At 43.6% G+C, this 18543-nt stretch overlaps 1 protein-coding gene across 2 annotated transcripts in view; it reads left to right on the top strand.

The window, feature by feature from the left end:
- Window positions 1–18543, top strand: part of LOC145414978 (coactosin-like protein) — a 94124-nt gene that overhangs the window by 38529 nt on the left and 37052 nt on the right. The window contains exons 2-3 of one of the 2 annotated variants that reach the window (XM_080284392.1): window positions 1174–1353; window positions 5272–5451. In XM_080284392.1, coding sequence (XP_080140518.1) covers window positions 1174–1353; window positions 5272–5451 — 360 coding nt within the window. The remainder of the gene's footprint in view (window positions 1–1173; window positions 1354–5271; window positions 5452–18543) is intronic. The other variant, XM_080284393.1, reaches the window with a different exon arrangement.

The following is an 18543-nucleotide window of genomic DNA, read 5'->3' as shown; positions in this document are numbered from 1 at the left end:
AACTGACGGGCACAAGAATATGGTAGCCAAGGGGGACACCTCTGGCTGGATATCAGTTACAAGTGAAGCTATCCAAGGATCAGTTCTACACCAGTATATTTGTATTTTGTCAGTGATACAGCCGTGCACATCATCAGCCGAACCGCAAAATCTGTGATCGATACAAAGGTAGAGGGTATTGCCTCATTGTTCGAGAAGATAAGAAAACCTAATGAAGCACATGGTTAAAACAGTGGCATGTTGTGAACAGTGGCGGCTACCGTTCAGCCTGGACAAGTGCCAGGTGATACATCTCGGTCATGCACATCCAAGAACTACATGCTCTTTGTCAGAAAGTGAGATCAGCAGTACTGACATGGAGAAAGACTTAGGTATATTAATCAGCAATGACCTCAAGACCTTCAAACAGTACATTAAAGTATGAAAGCATGAGACTGAAGTTTATATAAAGAGGCCATTTGGGCACAGAAACAAGAAAATGGCCCTCTTTCTGTACTGTTCTCTCGTACGGCTTCATCTGGAATATGCAAGGCAGGTCTGGTTGCCGACCCTGAAGGATACTGCAAGGCTTGAGAGAGACCAGGCACAAACTACTGAAGTGATCCGATTCATCAGTCACATGGGATACCAAAGAAAACTAGTTTCCTTGTCGATAGACACGAGGTGTGTGAGTGGACATCTGAGGACTGTAGAATTCTTCATGGGTGTGAGAACATTGACTACCAGCAGATATCCAGTTTAAACAGCGACTCGTCGAGGAATTATGGATAGAAGTTTGCCTTGAAGCATTACTGCCATGATACATTAGGCGAAGTCTTCACATATAAGATATACAGCATCTGGAATCGGCTACCTTGACATTTCTTTGATAGAGCAGTTCAAAGCTAGGTTAGATAAAGTTTTGTTAGGTCTAACTTAGTGGTAAATTGAATATTTCCTCCTTTTCTGTAAAATTTTCCAATCTGGCCGCGTTAGGTGATTTTCTTTTTTATGGATAGAAGTGTGTGGGAAGAACTTTCATCTTTACTATACTTTTCTCTCACTAATAATTTAACATGTGCCTGGTAACTTTTTTCATGGTATCTTCTCTGTATAGGTAGTAAAGCCTTTTGGGGAACTGCTTCTCCTTGTAACTCCCTCTTTTTCTTTCTCTCTTTCTCTCTTTCTGTCTAGGATCAGCCAGTCGAAGACGGTCTTGCTTCTGAAGTGCCTTCTGAAGAGGTAGCACCACAGAAAGAGAAAGCAATGGAAGCATCCTCTCAGGCAGCGGAAGGACCTACCACAGACGGTGTAGAGACATCTGAAGAGGCACCAATGGAAACAACATCAAATGGTGCAGCCATTCTTGGACAGGTATACCCCAAGTTTTCAGGAAGCCCATTAGGCGAGGGGGTCGGTCAGTCCCTACCAGCAATACTTATCAATGCCAGGTCAATTGGAAATAAGCATGGTGAACTTAGGACTTTATTAGAAACTGAGAGGAGGGATATAAGTGATTACAAGACTTCATTAGAAACTGAAAGGACGGATATAATAGTGATTACAGAGTCGAGGATTCATGCTAAAGTGAAGAATTTTCAAAGAGAATCACTTCTACCAACCTTTAGATTATTTCAAAGGGACCCATCTGACCTGAAGGTAGGCGGAGAAGCACTGTATGACAGGGAGTGGCTGAATCTTGTGAACAGCAAAGTCAGATCAGAGCAAGAAATACTAGATGTGGAAATCCTTGTGAGAATAGGTGCAAACAGATTTATTGTTGTCTACCGTCCATCACATCAACTCATCAGTGAATGATACTTGATTATATAATGAGGTTACTCAGCCAATCAAGGAAAAAAGCTTCAGTTATCCTTGATGACTTCAACTGTCATGGTAAATAGAGATATAAAACAGGCGATGCAGAAGCAAGATGTATCAGCTTTGCTGATGAAACCTTCTTGACTCAGTGGGTGACCAACACAAAATAGGTGGGAACTTGTTAGATATTGTGCTCACCACCGACGTTGACCTCGTTTTTACTTTGACTGTAGGTGGCCTCCTTTGACGAGGAAGTGACCACACTCTCATCAGACTCTTGTTGTGTGTACCTAAAGTCAAAGTCAAGACTTTTCAGTGTTGTAGACCTGACTTAAGGATAGTGGACTTCAACGGCTGTAGAGACAGAATGTGTGAAATGCATCTGGAAATGAGCCAGAGTGTAACTGACTTCTGGTGCTCTTTCAGAGATTGCTTTATGGCACAGGAGGCAAAAGATATATCCTTAACGCCAGTTAGATCTTCAATGACTTTACCCAAATGGTTCACACAGAAGACAGTGGCAACAATTAGTATGAGAAAGGCTGGGTGGTTTTTAGACACAGTTAGTCTAGCTGTCCAAAGTAACACCATTCATCTGAATATGAGGGTAAAGTTAGGTGTAGACAGGGCTAAGTGCACTGAAGAACTCTAGATATCACCCTTATGTAAGGCGAATCCAGAGTTCTTTTACCATGCAAACAAGCATAAAAGCGATTTGGAACAAGATTGGGCCACAGCTCAATGGAAACAGGGTTTTGCAAAAATATGGTCGTGAGACAGCAGACATTCTGAATTCCTGCTGCTCATCAGTGTTCATTAGAGAGGTAGGAGGCGATATACCTGAGTTTGACATTAATCATGAGGATGTGGCTTTATAGAACACTTGGTGTACCCAAGTAGAAATATGTGAAAGGCTAGATCATTTAAAGCCAACAAAGTCCAGAGTCCCTGCGACTTCTTTCCACGAGTCCTGAAAGAAATAAGTGACCAGGCGAAATGTAACCTGGCCACTGTTATTATTAAATTGTTGGCTGACGGAGAAGTGCCATCTGACTGGAAGAAAGCAAATGTGACACCCTTTTTTTAAAAGAGAGAACGACATTATCCTGAAAATTACCGTTCAATTAGTCTTACATTTGTGACTGGAAAGGTACTGGAAGGCGTAATTATAGTTTGAATAGATCATCTTGAATCATTCAGGTTACTGTGTGACTTGCAAAATGACTTTAGGTTACATCTTTCGTGTTAGCCCAACTTGACTGAATTCCTCCACTGCATGGTTTTGATAATTATATGATCAGTGCCAGGAAACTGGCATTCTTTATTTGGACTTCCAGACGGCGTTCAACAAAGTGCTTCATTGAAGGCTGATGGCAAAGACTCGTTCACTGTTAATTTGGGGAGACCTAAGTGCATGGACTGAATATTTGCTGACTGATCTGCGCCAAAGTGTGGTGGTCAGAGGGGAAACCACTGACTGGACATCAGTAACAAATGGAGTTCCCCAGAGTTCAGTTTTTGAACCAACATTATATATCATTTACATCACTGATACAGATGTGAGCATTGTCAGCCAGAATGCAAAGTTTTCGGACGACACAAAGCTCATAGCAGATGCCTCATCATATGAGAAGATAGAAGAACGACATAAGGAAATGAGTACAGCAGTATTGCTTTGAAGAAAGACAGAAGTACTAGTCAGCAATGACCTCAAGGTCTCCAAAAAGTGCAGTGAAGCAGAGATGAAAGCACAGTGGCTTCTAAGTTATATAAAATGGCAATTTAGGTACAAAAACAAAGAAACACGCCTCTCTTTGTATAGTTCTCCTGTACGGCTGCATTTGAATTATTCATTGCAATTCTTCCCCCCCTCCCCCTCCAGAGATTGCGAAGCTTGAAATAGTCCAGACACAAGCAACTGAACTGTTCCAATCCATTAATTAGACAGAATGAAAAAGAAGGCTATAGGCACTGAGCATCTTTTCGTAAGAGAATGGACGTTTCTGCAGAAAGCTAACTGATGTTTTGAAATCCTTCGTGGATTTGACAACACTGACTGCCAGCACATAGTTAGTGTACTGCAACTTGACAAGGAATCATGGACCGAAGCTTGACTTGAGGCCTTACCACTATGATACACTGGGAAATTTCTTCACGTACACGATCTACAGCACCTAGAATTGGCCGCCAGCATAGTAGTTGACAGTTTCCCGTGAGAGCAGTTCAAGGCTAAGTTAGACATGTTTTGTTACATCTAACTTAATGGTAGACTGAACGTTTCTTCCTTTCCTGTAAAAATATCCTAGCCCGGCATTCCTTCAGGTTAGGTGTACTTCCTTTCACTGGGTCTCTGCAGGGTGAGAGGGGTGGGTAGGGAGAGCCTTTATCTTCACTATACTTCTTTCACTATCAGCATATCAGTATGTACACCTACAGTAGTAACTTCATTCATTGTACACTGGAGAACCTTATATACTAGCCCACCCCCGCCGACTCTGAGACGAGGCTCAGGTGCTTTCTGGACAGAGACTGACTAACAAGCTCATGTCATGCACAAATGCACATTTTGATCTTTCGAAGTCTCATAACCACTTTTCTCGATAGTTTAGAAAAATTAATTTACAGGGAGCACAGAAGACTTATTTTATTATTATTATTATGGTATTACATTTAATTTTTCAATATCATCTTCATCTAGACCTCCTTTCCCACGTCAGAGTGGGGTGAAGCAGGGTCCAGGTCATTTGCCAAATTATATATGTATAAAGTTTAGCTAGTAGAATCTAACGATGCAAAAGAAGGAAAAGTCTGCGTGAACACGAACTGCATTGCTATATAACTAACTTAGGGTACTTCAGAATAAGTTAAAACAATATATACGTATATCGTTTTACTGTATATCCAAACATTACTCCAAGACCGTGGGGATGAATAATATGAGGCGGTCACAGAATCCGCACTAAAGTCAGGTTTCTTCTCATACCACAGGTACACCTCTGGTCAGACACGTTAATCTCGTGCACGTGTTCAGATGCTGCAAGTCTTAGAGTTCTGTTTATATCTCTGAACCATCATTCCTATCCAGTTCTTCAATGGCTCTTCATGCAGTTCACATACTGTACATTACAGCATTGTATTTGTAATATATTATTATCATCTTCTTAGACAAGCAGTTGATTAACAATGTGAAAAACATAATAAACTATTTGGCTCATTACGAAGCCTTAGACAGCTCACATGTGCTCACGCATGCGTTGCTCTTTATTGTTAGGGTTAGCCTCCATCCAGAAACGATTCGGACCTCCCCGGGTTGGCAAGGGCGGGCTGGTTTTTAGGGTTCTCGAGTGTACCACTTCGGTATGGGTTGTAAAACCTTTTCAGGTACTACTTTTCCTTGTAACTCTTTGTAATTCTTTTCTCGCTTTCTCTGTCTATCTATCAATCTGTCTATCTCTGTCTCTCTTTCTCTAGGATGATCCATCCGAAGACGGTCATGCTTCTGAGGTGCCTTCTGAAGAGGTAGCACCACAGAAAGAGAATGCAATGGAAGCATCCTCTCAGGCAGCGGATGGACCTACCACAGACGGTGTAGAGACATCTGAAGAGGCACCATTGGATGGAGGACCAGCTGGTTTGGCCAATCACAGACAGGTAAACAACAAGTGTTCAGGATGCCTGTCAGGCTAGGGGGTCGGTCAGAAATGACTGACCACCTAAGTGTAGTACTTATCAGTGTCCTGTCAATTAGAAAGAAGCTTAGTGAGACTAGAGCTTTTATAAAAACTGCGGAGATGGATATAATAGTAATTATAGTCACGAGTTCATGCTAATGGGAGGGACGTTATTGGAGAATCCATTATTCCCACCTTCATCATTCCTTCCTTTCACTGGGATTGAGTTCACGTGAAAGGAGCGGCAGCACTGTATGTCCCAGAGCAGCTGGGTCCTGTGGCCTGCAAATTCGGATCAGAGCACGAGATACTAGGCGTGAACATCCCTGTGGGAATCGGTGCTTACAGAGTTGTTGTTTAACCCTCCACCACACTAACTCGTCAATGATAATGCTGGATTGTACAAGGAGGTTAGTGTGCTAATACGGGTAAAGGTTACACTTATCCTTGAGACTTCAACTGTCATGGGGAGTAGAGAGATAAAACAGGAGATGCCAAGGAAAGGTGTATCGGCTTTGTTGATGAAGCCTATTTGACCCATTGCGTGACTGAGCCCACAGAGTGGAGGAACTCGTTAAATCTTGTGCTCTTCATCGAAAATGACCTCGTTTCTAGTTCGCCTGTAGACGTGTCATTAGGAAGAAGTGACCATAATCTAATTTGACTCTTGCTTTGCGTATTTAAAGCGGAGGTAAGAACTCATCAGTGTAGCAAACTTGACATAAAGAGAGTAGACTTCAGTGGCCTTGTGTGAGATGCATATGGTAAAGAGACAGTGTACATGAGCCCTGGTGCTCATTCAGAGACTGTTTTATATCATAGCAGACAAAGGATGTGCCCAAAGCCTGTCAAATCACTACTGTCTCAACCCAAATGGTTCGCATGGGAAATACCAGCAACCATTAGGAAAAGAATGGCAGTGTACAGCACGTTCAAAGACACTCCTAGTCTAGCAATCCAAAAGACTGTACACCACCATCTAGAATTAATAAGTAACTGTGTGCTTTGCAACATGGTTTTAAGCGGCCTTGTTCGTGTTTGGCCACTTGCTTCCTTCCTTCCTCCTTCCCCCCTCCCTCTCCTACCTTTCTCTCTCCCTTTCCTTCCTTCCTTCCTTCCTTCCTCCTTCCCCCCTCCCTCTCCTACCTTTCTCTCTCCCTTTCCTTCCTTCCTTCCTTCCTTCCTTCCGTCAATCATGGCCTGAAAGTGATCCCTCCTCAGTTTCACCCAGCGTCCAGCCAGTCAATACACACTCCAGACTTCCTATCTTTAGAATTATCTCTCTTTCATGCTCACATTTTCACTCATTTGCGCGCGCGAGCACACACACACACACACACACACACACACACACACACACACACACACACACACACACACACACACACACACACACACACAAATACTCGTACAAACTCTCTCTCTCTCTCTCTCTCTCTCTCTCTCTCTCTCTCTCTCTCTCTCTCTCTCTCTCTCTCTCTCTCTCTCTCTCTCTCTCTCTCTCTCTCTCTCTCTCCCTCTCTCGGCTGTGGTTTGCGGGAGAGACAGTACAAACAGGGTACAGAAGGGACGCTTGGTAAAACAAAATAAATAAATAAATAAAAACGCCTATCAACTGCACGGGGACCATTAAGGCAGATAATCAATTACTTCTAAGTCCAAATCTTCCCTTGGAATATAAGAAGAATCGAATTTTCACCCAAGCGAGTGAGTGGATGGTTAGGGATGGAGGAATGAGTGGGTGGATGAATGAGTGGGTCCGTGGATAGATAGATGGATATACAGAGAGTAGACAGTGGATAGATACAGATAGATAGATAGTAAGACAGAAAAACGACGAATACTAAGATGTTGACAGACACAGACTAATAGATACATGGACTGATAGATAGGCGGCTGAATAGATAGGTAGATAGATTGGTTGATAGACATATACACAGATACAAATAGATAGATGGGGTGATAAACATAGATAAGTAGATAGGGTGATAGATGGATATACGTACATACATACATTCATACAGACGTACAGAGATGGACAGGTATACAGACACAGATAATTAAATAGACAGATAGAAGACTGATCGATAGATGGATGGACAAACAAATAGAAAGACAGACAGACAGATAGATAGCCTGAGAGAGAGAGAGAGAGAGAGAGAGAGAGAGAGAGAGAGTAAAAAAGCTAATAACTGGACAGAAGGAAGAGTGTGGGAGGAAGGTGAACGTACGGGATGAAGGGCATGGGAGAGGGGGAGGTATGGCGGTAGGGTATGGGTGAGGGCGTGGAAGGGAGTGGGGAGGGAGGGAGTGAGGGAGGGACGTGGTGATGGGGGAGGGGTGGTGGATTCGAGCCCCACCGACTGCCACCGACGCCCTATCCATAACAGTCAGACAGCCAGACATACACCATACCACTGTCTACTTCAACTGTCCTCTTTTTTCACCGTCTTTGCCTATCCTCCTAACCCCCCTAAGACTCTACTTCTACGTGGTGATGATGGAAGGGTGAGGAGTATGGCTGGTAATGGCGGTGAAATGTATGGCCGTGTGCTTAAAAACTTACGTGACGAAGTGTAAGCCCTCGGTTTTTGACGGTATCTAAGGCAGCTGATGGCGATAAAACGTGCCTGATTTCCCTGTACCGTACCGAAGTGCACTCTGACGTGGGGTGCAAGTTAACAGAATCTAATACTCGTCAGCATCCTGTACATGACTTCTTTTCCCCCCGTGCATTTGAATTTTGGCCCCTTCATTTCGGTGACGAAGATTTCTGTTTGTATCTGCCACCTCCAGACGGTTTCATTGAGTTCAGGAGAGACTTTCTGGACTGGGTAATTTACATACAGCCTTCGCTTTCCCCTTTAAAAAAAATACTAATCTCTGTGTTATATATAATAGGATGGCGGCAGCAAGAATAAGGTGAAAATTACGTCACTGGGTTGTTAAGGAGAAGGATACGATAGCGTGTTAACAGTCCAGTGAGTAGGGGGAATAGAAGTTGTTGCTGTTGCTGTTGTGGCCATAGGGTTGTGTGGATGTCAACCCGGCGGACTGCAGGCTGGAGTTGCCCTTCTCCTGCAGTCCACAGCCTTCTTCCGGGAGACTGAGAGGGAGCTGGTAACGCAGACATAACCTGAGATCAGAGTTGCAGGGTTACATCAGTGCCACCGCTTGAATGCGTCCCTCTCCAGCCCCTGGAGAAGGAGTACTATGGTGGAGTAGGGTGAGGGAGTATGGTGTTGATATTAACGGTGGAAAGAGGTATGGGTGTGGGATACGGTACTGCTGTGTGAGAGGAGAGACGGGATGTTATGGTGGTAGTCTGAGGTGTTAGGTGTAGACAGTATCCGTGGTATTGTGGTGGTGGGGAGAGGTAAGGTAAGGTATGGTAATGATTGTGAACAGAGATGAGAACATGTAAAGTAATATTCATTAAGAAAATGGTGGGGGAATGCAGCGATAATGAAGACCGTCTTGGAATGATACAACGGTGGTGATGGAGGGTAGCTGTAAGGCTTAGTGGAGAGGGTCTGTGTGGTGTGGCCGAGGAAGTGGGGATGGACTGAGCAAGATTATCGCAGGGAATGGTGTAGGCAGAAGGTGATGATAAAAAGGAGGTGAGAAGATAATATGGCGATGAATTATTGCCTCTTTAGTATGAAGACAGCTTTTTATTTTCTCTCTTTTTCTTTCGTTCGACCACCAGACACTTTATTGAATTTAGGGGAAAATATCGAAAGGAAGGTGTTAATAAAGTGTGTTTTAATAGATGGAGTCTCTGTCTTAAGCAGGGCATGGTGGAGGAAGGGTATGGTGGAGGTCGTGGAGAGGTGGATGACAATGGCCCGAGAGGAGATACCGTTATGACCAACATCTGCTTTTCACCACAGCGCGCATGCCCCCTCACACTCCACACAGGCCCTTCCACATTCTCTCTCTCTCTCTCTCTCTCTCTCTCTCACACACACACACACACACACACACACACACACACACACACACACACACACACACACACACACACACACACACACACACACACACGTCAGTTTTTTTTTTCACCTATCGTCAAACCTGCATCACCAAACACTCCTCCTATACCGTATATTTTTCTACCCGCAAATTCATCCTTACAATTTATTACTCTAGCCGTAAAATAGTAAATAAATAGTTTTCCTTTTCTTCTTCTATATCATACACTTTTCCTAACTTCTGATCACTTTGAATTTTATTTTATCCTGTAATAGATCACTGCATATTCTTTCGTAGATCAAAATGTATCCATATACCCGTTTCACTTTCGATACATGCACGAAATCCCTTTGTCAGTTTTATCCTTATTTTCTTCATCTGTCTGTTGCTCAGCGTTGCATCCTGGGAAGTGGCTGACAGTGATTTACAAGCTTTTCTGTTCGTACTCAACATTATCCCTCCTCCCACAACACCATCTTCGTCGTGTGCACTCAGGGATTAAATTTCGCCTCGTATGACTTCTCTTCTGATTCTCACTTTCCTATGATGGTTAATATTTCTAAGCTTACAGTAGCATGGTAAAAATTTTCTGCCCATAGTTGATTCCCATTGATATGATGCGTCAGGGAGGAAAGTGATGAACATGCCCCGAGTATGAAGCAGTAGATTAGTAGGTGAGCGTTTGTTCCTAACTCTGCTTTCCTACTCTACTCCTCCTCACCCTTATCTTAAACTGCCTCTCTCCTTTCACCCATCTTAAGCGCACAAATTCACACCCTATTCTCACTCTTCTAAATTAAATAATACTGAGGGCGAGGGTGGGTACAACAGACGCGACATTCTTTGCTCTGGATTAACGAGTTCGTCTTGTCGGGGTGTTCACTTTGCTGACATAATGACGTGTTGTGTTGGGAGCCTTACACTGTGATGATCTTTGTGTGTGTGTGTGTGTGTGTGTGTGTGTGTGTGTAGATGATGGCTGCTGCTGTGATATGTGTAATCTGAGCCATGATTCACAGTGGTCAGCCTCAACCACACACACTCACACTGTGCACAAAAAAGGATCTAACCCATCGAGCTAACACAACTGACGTTTTTATTAAGCTAGACAACATTTCAACATTTTTCAGAGATTCTTGAATTTGAGTTCACTACCTGAAAAAGATTGTACCATACCAACTAGGCATTATGCATATCTGATACAAGAATCATTTTTGAAACGCAGCACCATTAACACAGTCTTAATCTTGCCTCACGTCTTTTCATGAGGCCGAAAAAATGAAAGCTCGGATCTTTCACTTTTGGGGGGACTTGAATCTGAGAAGAAAGAAGTTCTAGTTCCATTCCCCTCTTCTGCAATATAAGAGGCTGTTTGTACCATAAGTTGTGTGCGATTAAGTCATAACATCACAAACCAGGAGGTATCAGTTCATTTGATCCCACCCTGTTTACTCGACCTTTATGACTAACGCACAAGGAATCCGGGGGCAGTGTTTTTCTATCCTTTTACCAGGGATGAGATAAGAAATGCCATGTAAAGTACAGGAAGTATGTGAGTCGAGAGGTTTTTGCACCCGTACCATGCAAGGTATGTAGGGCATGACGGTGTGTTGCCGCCATACCAGCCACCCAGACCCGCATACACCGCTAAAATACCAGTCTTGGACTCCTGCGGGCGGTCTGTGTCTGTGTTAATATCCACAAGACGGAGCAGCTGCCGAGTGACGCTTCTACCCCGCCTCTGATGGATGTTTAGCTAAGACTCCACCAGACAGCTGAGGCAACACGGACGGGCAGAGTTGGCGAGGCAGAGAGTGGGGTTAGGGGTTTAGAATCAACATTGCTAGGAGGAGAAAACGGGAGAAAGAGGAAGCACGTGCAGGGGCGATGTGAGGAGGAATTACACGCTGGAGGAGGATGGGGAAAAAGAGGAGTAACTTAAAACTTTAACAGAGAGATGAAGGTAAAGAGGAGTGACTAACAACCCATAAACACATAACAGTAGGAGGAGAAGGAGAAGATGAGCAACGTAAAACTCTAATAGGAGGAAAAGAAGAAGGAGAAAGAGGCGGAACTTCACATCTTCAGTATACAACAGTAGGAGGAGAAGAGGAAAAAAGGGAATTACTTAAAATCCTTCAATATACAACAGTGATCAGATGAGGAAAATCTTGCCAGCCGCCAACAGAAAATGGAAAAGAAAAAATAAATCCCTCACTTCAACAAAATCCATTAACCCCTTCAGTCCGATAATTTATTCTCATTCTTGACTGTGCTATCTTTAGACAGTTTTATTTAATTTATGAGAGATTTATTAACCTCTTCAGTACGAAAGATCTTACGTAAGTTGCTTAAATCGTCTGTAGGTGATATGAATAAAGGGGAAACATACGTAATCGGATTGAAGGGGTTATGAAGCGAGTGTAGGAAAAAACAGACGGCGTGAGCAGACATCAACACATCTTGTGGAGTAAACATCCTGTGTTACATGGCCACGCACCGCTGAAACTAAGGCACTGGGACACGAACATTACCGTGACTCGCCTCCCACCTCCATGTAGCTGCTCCGCCATATGCTGCACTTTCATTACTCCCATAATTATATAAAAAAGGAAATTCCCAGGAGCGCATCGAGGGCTGAGGATAGATAAACCAATTGCCGGCGCAGATAGATACAACAAGACGGCCACTGATGACTGACTTCCTCTGCCGTGACGCCTCCCAGCTGACGCCACTCTTTTATACAATCCGGAAATACGTTGGTTAATGCACGCTTAATTCACAACACATCGCTTTCTCGCCACAAATTCAATTATGCATGGTTCATAATTTTCACAGTCTCTTACAATACCACGCTACCTGTTGACGTCTTTTACTCTATTTCATACTTAGTTTCGTGTCCTCCTTCGCAAGTCAAAACTGAGACTGATCAAGGACAGGTCACCGAGAAGATCCAGTCATAGTGATATATTCAGGCTATCACGGGCGAACAGTAACATGGCTGATGATAAACGCCACTTGCAGTGGGAAGCGAAAAACAACACAACTTACAGAACAGGATCAAAACTTCCAGTCGACGGACAGGACCTAGGAACCTGCAGTAACTTCCCGTAAATAATTTCTTTGAGTGGGATTTAGAAACACATCACAAGAGAAGGAGCAATATCAACAGAGTGCTCGTTGAAAAAGACATAATATAACCTATTCATTCACCAGTCATGCCTTCAAAATTCTCAGCTTCACCCTGCAGACCTAAGCCTTCCACACTATGTGCTTCATTCCCTGTTTCCTGTAATAAAAACAAAACAAACCAAAACAAAACAAAATGCAGAAATTCTCCCTTTCAAAGACAGTTGAACACTTAAAAGACAAAATCAACATAATTTTTAGTTCGATGTTCCTCGGCACAGTGAGAGGCATGCTCGTTGGTTATAAAGGAGTCAACAGCACTTCTTTCTTAGGGAAGCCATATACCGTAATTCCATATTACCCTTTGATATTCTTAAGTGCGTTATTCACGTACTGGATATCTATCATCGGTACACATCGCTAACATAAAAGAGAGCATTAAGAGGTAATATGTATAAATAAATCGCTGAAGAAAGTGCGACGAAATATCCTAATCCAGTCACTCGCGATTCTTGGAATAATTTCGGGCAAAGACCCCGAAATTTCCCCAATAACTGTGATTACGTGGGCATCCAGGAATCGGTATATTTTCTGTCAAACTGCATCCATTTTAGGTGCTTTGGTTGTCCGTTTGCTTCATCAACCCGAGTGTTACCTTCTATGCTCACACGTACTAAGTAACTGATCTTCAGTGTTAGCCCTCGACCTTGAATACCAGCCTACTTGCCTCTTGACCTTATGGTTCTGTGAGCTTAGCTTAAAAAATATCGATGTTTTGAATCCCGTTTCCTTGTTTTCTTTTGACTCTTCTGCTATGTGTTCGCTGACTGCGGCATCTCTCTTCTAAACACTTTGCTGGTAAACACAATGCATTTCCCCTTTACCGTAGCAGCGCCGCGACATACATATTTCAGGGAAGGAGAATCGCATAGACGAGATAATAATCTGGAGCTCCTTGAGAAAAACACATAAAATCATATATACTAAAATTAAGAATGAAGTTCAGAAAGGAAAGAAGAGTGAAGCTGTACCTATTGACATGTTCTCTCTCTCTCTCTCTCTCTCTCTCTCTCTCTCTCTCTCTCTCTCTCTCTCTCTCTCTCTGTCTCTCTCTCTAAAAATGTTATTACGTAAAACATTTCCCCGAGAAATTCTATGGGAAGGGAAACCTGTCCCCCTCCCCCTGATTAGCTACGTCACTGAACCGGACGTAAAAGTGACTCAAACTGTCCTTCGTCAGTTCTTTTGCGTCCTTAGTTTCACCACCTACCATTCATAGTCAGGAGTCTACTCGCTCAGAACGCAAATAGCTCAGTCGGGTGCCTCACTGGCCTACACAGGACGTAGCAGAACCGTGTAAGCCAGACAGGAACCACTACACACACACACACACACACACACACACACACACACACACACACACACACACACACACACACACACACACACACACACACACACACACACACACACACACACACACACACACACACACACACACACACACACACACACACACACACACACACACACACACACACACACACACACACACACACACACACACACACACACACACACACACACACACACACACACACACACACACACACACACACACACACACACACACACACACACACACACACACACACACACACACACACACACACACACACACACACACACACACACACACACACACACACACACACACACACACACACACACACACACACACACACACACACACACACACACACACACACACACACACACACACACACACACACACACACACACACACACACACACACACACACACACACACACACACACACACACACACACACACACACACACACACACACACACACACACACACACACACACACACACACACACACACACACACACACACACACACACACACACACACACACACACACACACACACACACACACACACACACACACACACACACACACACACACACACACACACACACACACACACACACACACACACACACACACACACACACACACACACACACACACACACACACACACACATTGCATCCATTCAGGAGGGTTGTATTGTGTACGGTCCACAACACAGTATGTCATTAGATGTCATCATGCATCATTATTTAACGACTTCATTACTATCAACCTTATCCAAGTGGCAACAATTTGAAAGTCAGAGTATTTCCCAAGGCCTCAGTACACGCCATAACAACATCCCAAGTCCTACCAGGGCACCAGTCCTGAGTGGGATGCTAATAACATATCCCAGTAGACTGAAGGAAGGTAGCAGTGCCCAAATGGTGACATGTGAAGTCGTGTAGGAAGCTGTGTCTAGATGGATTACTGAACCTTGGCAAAGGGCTTCCTAGAATATGCCCGGATATGGATGTCTAAACTCCTTGAATTATTATTATTTTTTTTCAATTATACTATCTCAAGACGATTGTATTCACAGAAGGAATCCTCTCTCTTCCTGAGTGCATTAATGAAGTGTGTGTGTAACTCCTCAGTTCAAAAGGCTTTCCAAGAATAAACCGTCTGGAAGCTATCTATCTATCTATATACCTAGGCTGCTTCCCCCAAGGAAAGGGAGGTAGCCGAGACAGGACGACTCACTCTCCATTTACTCATCCATTCAAACACATTCATTCGCATCTTAGCCCCAAAAGGGAGAACGGACAGATCCTCACCGCACCACACCGCACAAGGGTCAACTGGGCAATGCAATCAGTGACATCCGCAGCAGGGCCCGACAGCAGAACTGGTTTACCCCTGCCACATCATAACAGACCCATCCCCTTACCCGCACCTGACCTGACTAGCTGATCAGACCAAATGCGGGAGAATATCCCCTCAGGGCTGCGTCATCACTTATTCATTCACAATTTCTCTCCATTTATTTCTGTCACACACAGCCACTCTTCCTTGCTCAACAGACATCCCTCTCGCATCCAGCGCTCTCTTCACACTGTCCATCCATTCTATTCGTGGTCTTCCTCTCAGCCTTACACCTCTCACATCAGATCTAGTTATCTTTTTCACCAATCGCTCATTATCCATTCTCTCCATATGCCCAAACCATTGCAACACCCTCTGCTCAACTCTGCCAGCAGGAATTAAGTAAGAAAATTCGTGATCGGGTTGAAGGAAACATTGTAAAATCACTAACCCGCACGAACACAGCATTCTTTATCCCTACCAGTCTTAAATGTCTCAGGACCACGCGACACAGGTTAATTATCTCTCACAATTAGTCCTCAGGGCAGACATTGCGATAAAAAAAACACTGTTCCATAATTGCCAGAACCTGTTTTTATGTGTCAGTCAGCGGAGTAAGACAATGGCACTCGAGTTGCCTCACTGGTTAACGAACAGATGACAGCCTTCACACCTTCACGCACTCGAGCAGCAAGACGTGGCCTCAATTCCTCATTTGTTTGTATATCTGTGTGTGTACCTTTCGTAGCTAGGTTAGGTTAAGTTAGGCGATGTTATGTTCGGTAAGTTTAAAAACAGATAACAGACCCCTACTCAAAGATCAATATGCGGCTTGGTTTCTTCGTTTGTTTGTAGAAATGTATGTATCCTGTTGTTACTCGTACGTTAGATAAGGCTAAGTTATGTTAGATTAAATATGTTAGATTTAGCTAAGGAACAGTTGACAGCACACAGCTAGTCACCGACGAGCAATACGTGGCCTGAATTCCATGTATGTTATATCTGTCTGTATTCTGTTGGTTGTGAAGTTAGGAACAAATAGCAGCCTCCTCAACACCACTCAGCCAAGGAACGAGAGATGGGCCGAATTTTTCATCTGTTTATATATCCGTGTATATACTGTCCATAGTTACAAGCCAAGAGTTTACCCAAGGTACTGGTTGAGTTGCAGTCCTTTATGCACTTCGTCAAGTAGTCTTCGGTTCCATTGCCTGATCCGCCATGAGATTTTTGTGCAATGGCTTCTTTACCCCACCCTATTCGTGCCTAGACATGGAGCAGGGACTTGGATATGAAAGTCCACGATGCATGTTATAGTCCGGAAAAATGGGGCTTCAGAATAATTGACTGGCTTCCTTTGTGATTTTCTTACTGTCGAGAAGCATTAATCTTCAGCTTCAACTTCATCTCTCGCCTTCTTAAATCTCTTTTGGAACATGAACCCGGGTGAAACAAAGTCATATATTTTTCATCTGCCTCCTCTGTTCAGTTAGAGCTACAAGGTTGCATATAATGGACTGGAGAATAGATTGCCACGCAGGTCTAGTGAGATACAAGGTCTGATCATTTCTGGCTAAAAATGGGACCACTCCGCACATGACGTCACGCGGTACCTGACTTAACACAAGGAAACGGGTCGCCTTTCACCCTCTCTCGCCCATTTTCCTTGCCACTTACGTCATGCAGGGAATACAAGAGCAGGTATAATGAGTGTGTACATTATACTTCAAACAAACCACAACTTTAACATTATTATCTCTTTAATGCATAACCCTTATTTAAACATAACATTAATACATCTACACAATACACAAGTGGAATGTGACTCACAGCCCACGCACTTTTCCCTCTCAAGACCTGTGCTGGCCCACCTCAGTCTGGCCTCACTGTTCTAAACACACACACACACACACACACACACACACACACACACACACACACACACACACACACACACACACACACACACACACACACACACACACACACACACACACACACACACACACACACACACACACACACACACACACACACACACACACACACACACACACACACACACACACACACACACACACACACACACACACACACACACACACACACACACACACACACACACACACACACACACACACACACACAGCCTACCAGACTGGAAAATTGCAGGGTGAATAATTTTCCAAGGAGACCTGCTTTCCCTTACCAGCTTCTCATTCTAAACTCTCTTACAGAACTTCTAACTCTCACAGATTTTCGAATTCTAACTCTTTTGACAAATCCTTTAAATCTAGACCAGTTTATCAAACTTTAAATAATACGTAGCGGTATTTAAGTTTTTAATCCTTTTAAAGATAATCCATCTTTAAATCCCCAAAATTTTCGCTTAAGGTACAAATATTCATATTCTAGTTATCGTTATATATAATCGAATTCAGAATTTCCTTGTCTTCAAACCATCATCATCGTCATCACCACCATCCTTCTCTACCTTTATTTCCAGTACCAATCTATTACTGCTTATTTATCCTTCTGTCTATTTTTCTGCATTTAATCTTTCTACATCAGTCTACCAGTCCCTGCAGACCTCCAGTCCGTCTAAAAAAGCAGATGGCTCACCGTAGACTTACTGCCTGTCACCCACACGAGGATCATTGGAGAAGACAGTAATTTTTTGCTGTCCCATTTTTCACACAGAACACGATCCTCAATAGATGATGTTCCATATAGGTCCCCAAATGGACTGCTGGATGAACAAAGGCAAAGAGGAGAAAGCGTTGATCCAAGAGTCTGACTAGCCTGAAAATCAACCTATAGTTCTTCCCGTTGTGTGTTGGATGTGCTAACCACTGTGCAACCAGCTCCCTCATTCCATTCCTACCCTCCCTTCCCGTCATATATGGCAGGGCGGATGGAAGAGCCGAATGAGGAAGCGCCGGAGAAGTCACACAATAAAGTACAGAGCTGGCGTGACGGAGGGGGAGACGAGTGTGGAAAAAGCTTAAATGAACTGTGAAATGCCTTTGTTTTTGGACAGTGCAGTTTTTTCATATGTGTGTATTATGTGTAGGTTTTCGACACGGTGTTTTTTTTATGTGTGTGTATTTACGTTTAGGTTTTCGACGCGGTGCAAATTTGTGTTTCTCACTAATCGAAAAGTGGCGCGGAAAGTGAATATCCTCCTAAAGGTATCGAGAGACGAAGAGGGAAATCTCAC

The sequence above is a fragment of the Coenobita brevimanus genome, chromosome 101, assembly GCF_032717465.1.
Source record: "Coenobita brevimanus isolate Jiangsu-jjx chromosome 101, ASM3271746v2, whole genome shotgun sequence".
Taxonomy (NCBI): domain Eukaryota; kingdom Metazoa; phylum Arthropoda; class Malacostraca; order Decapoda; family Coenobitidae; genus Coenobita; species Coenobita brevimanus.
This window is presented reverse-complemented; position numbering and strand designations above follow the sequence as displayed.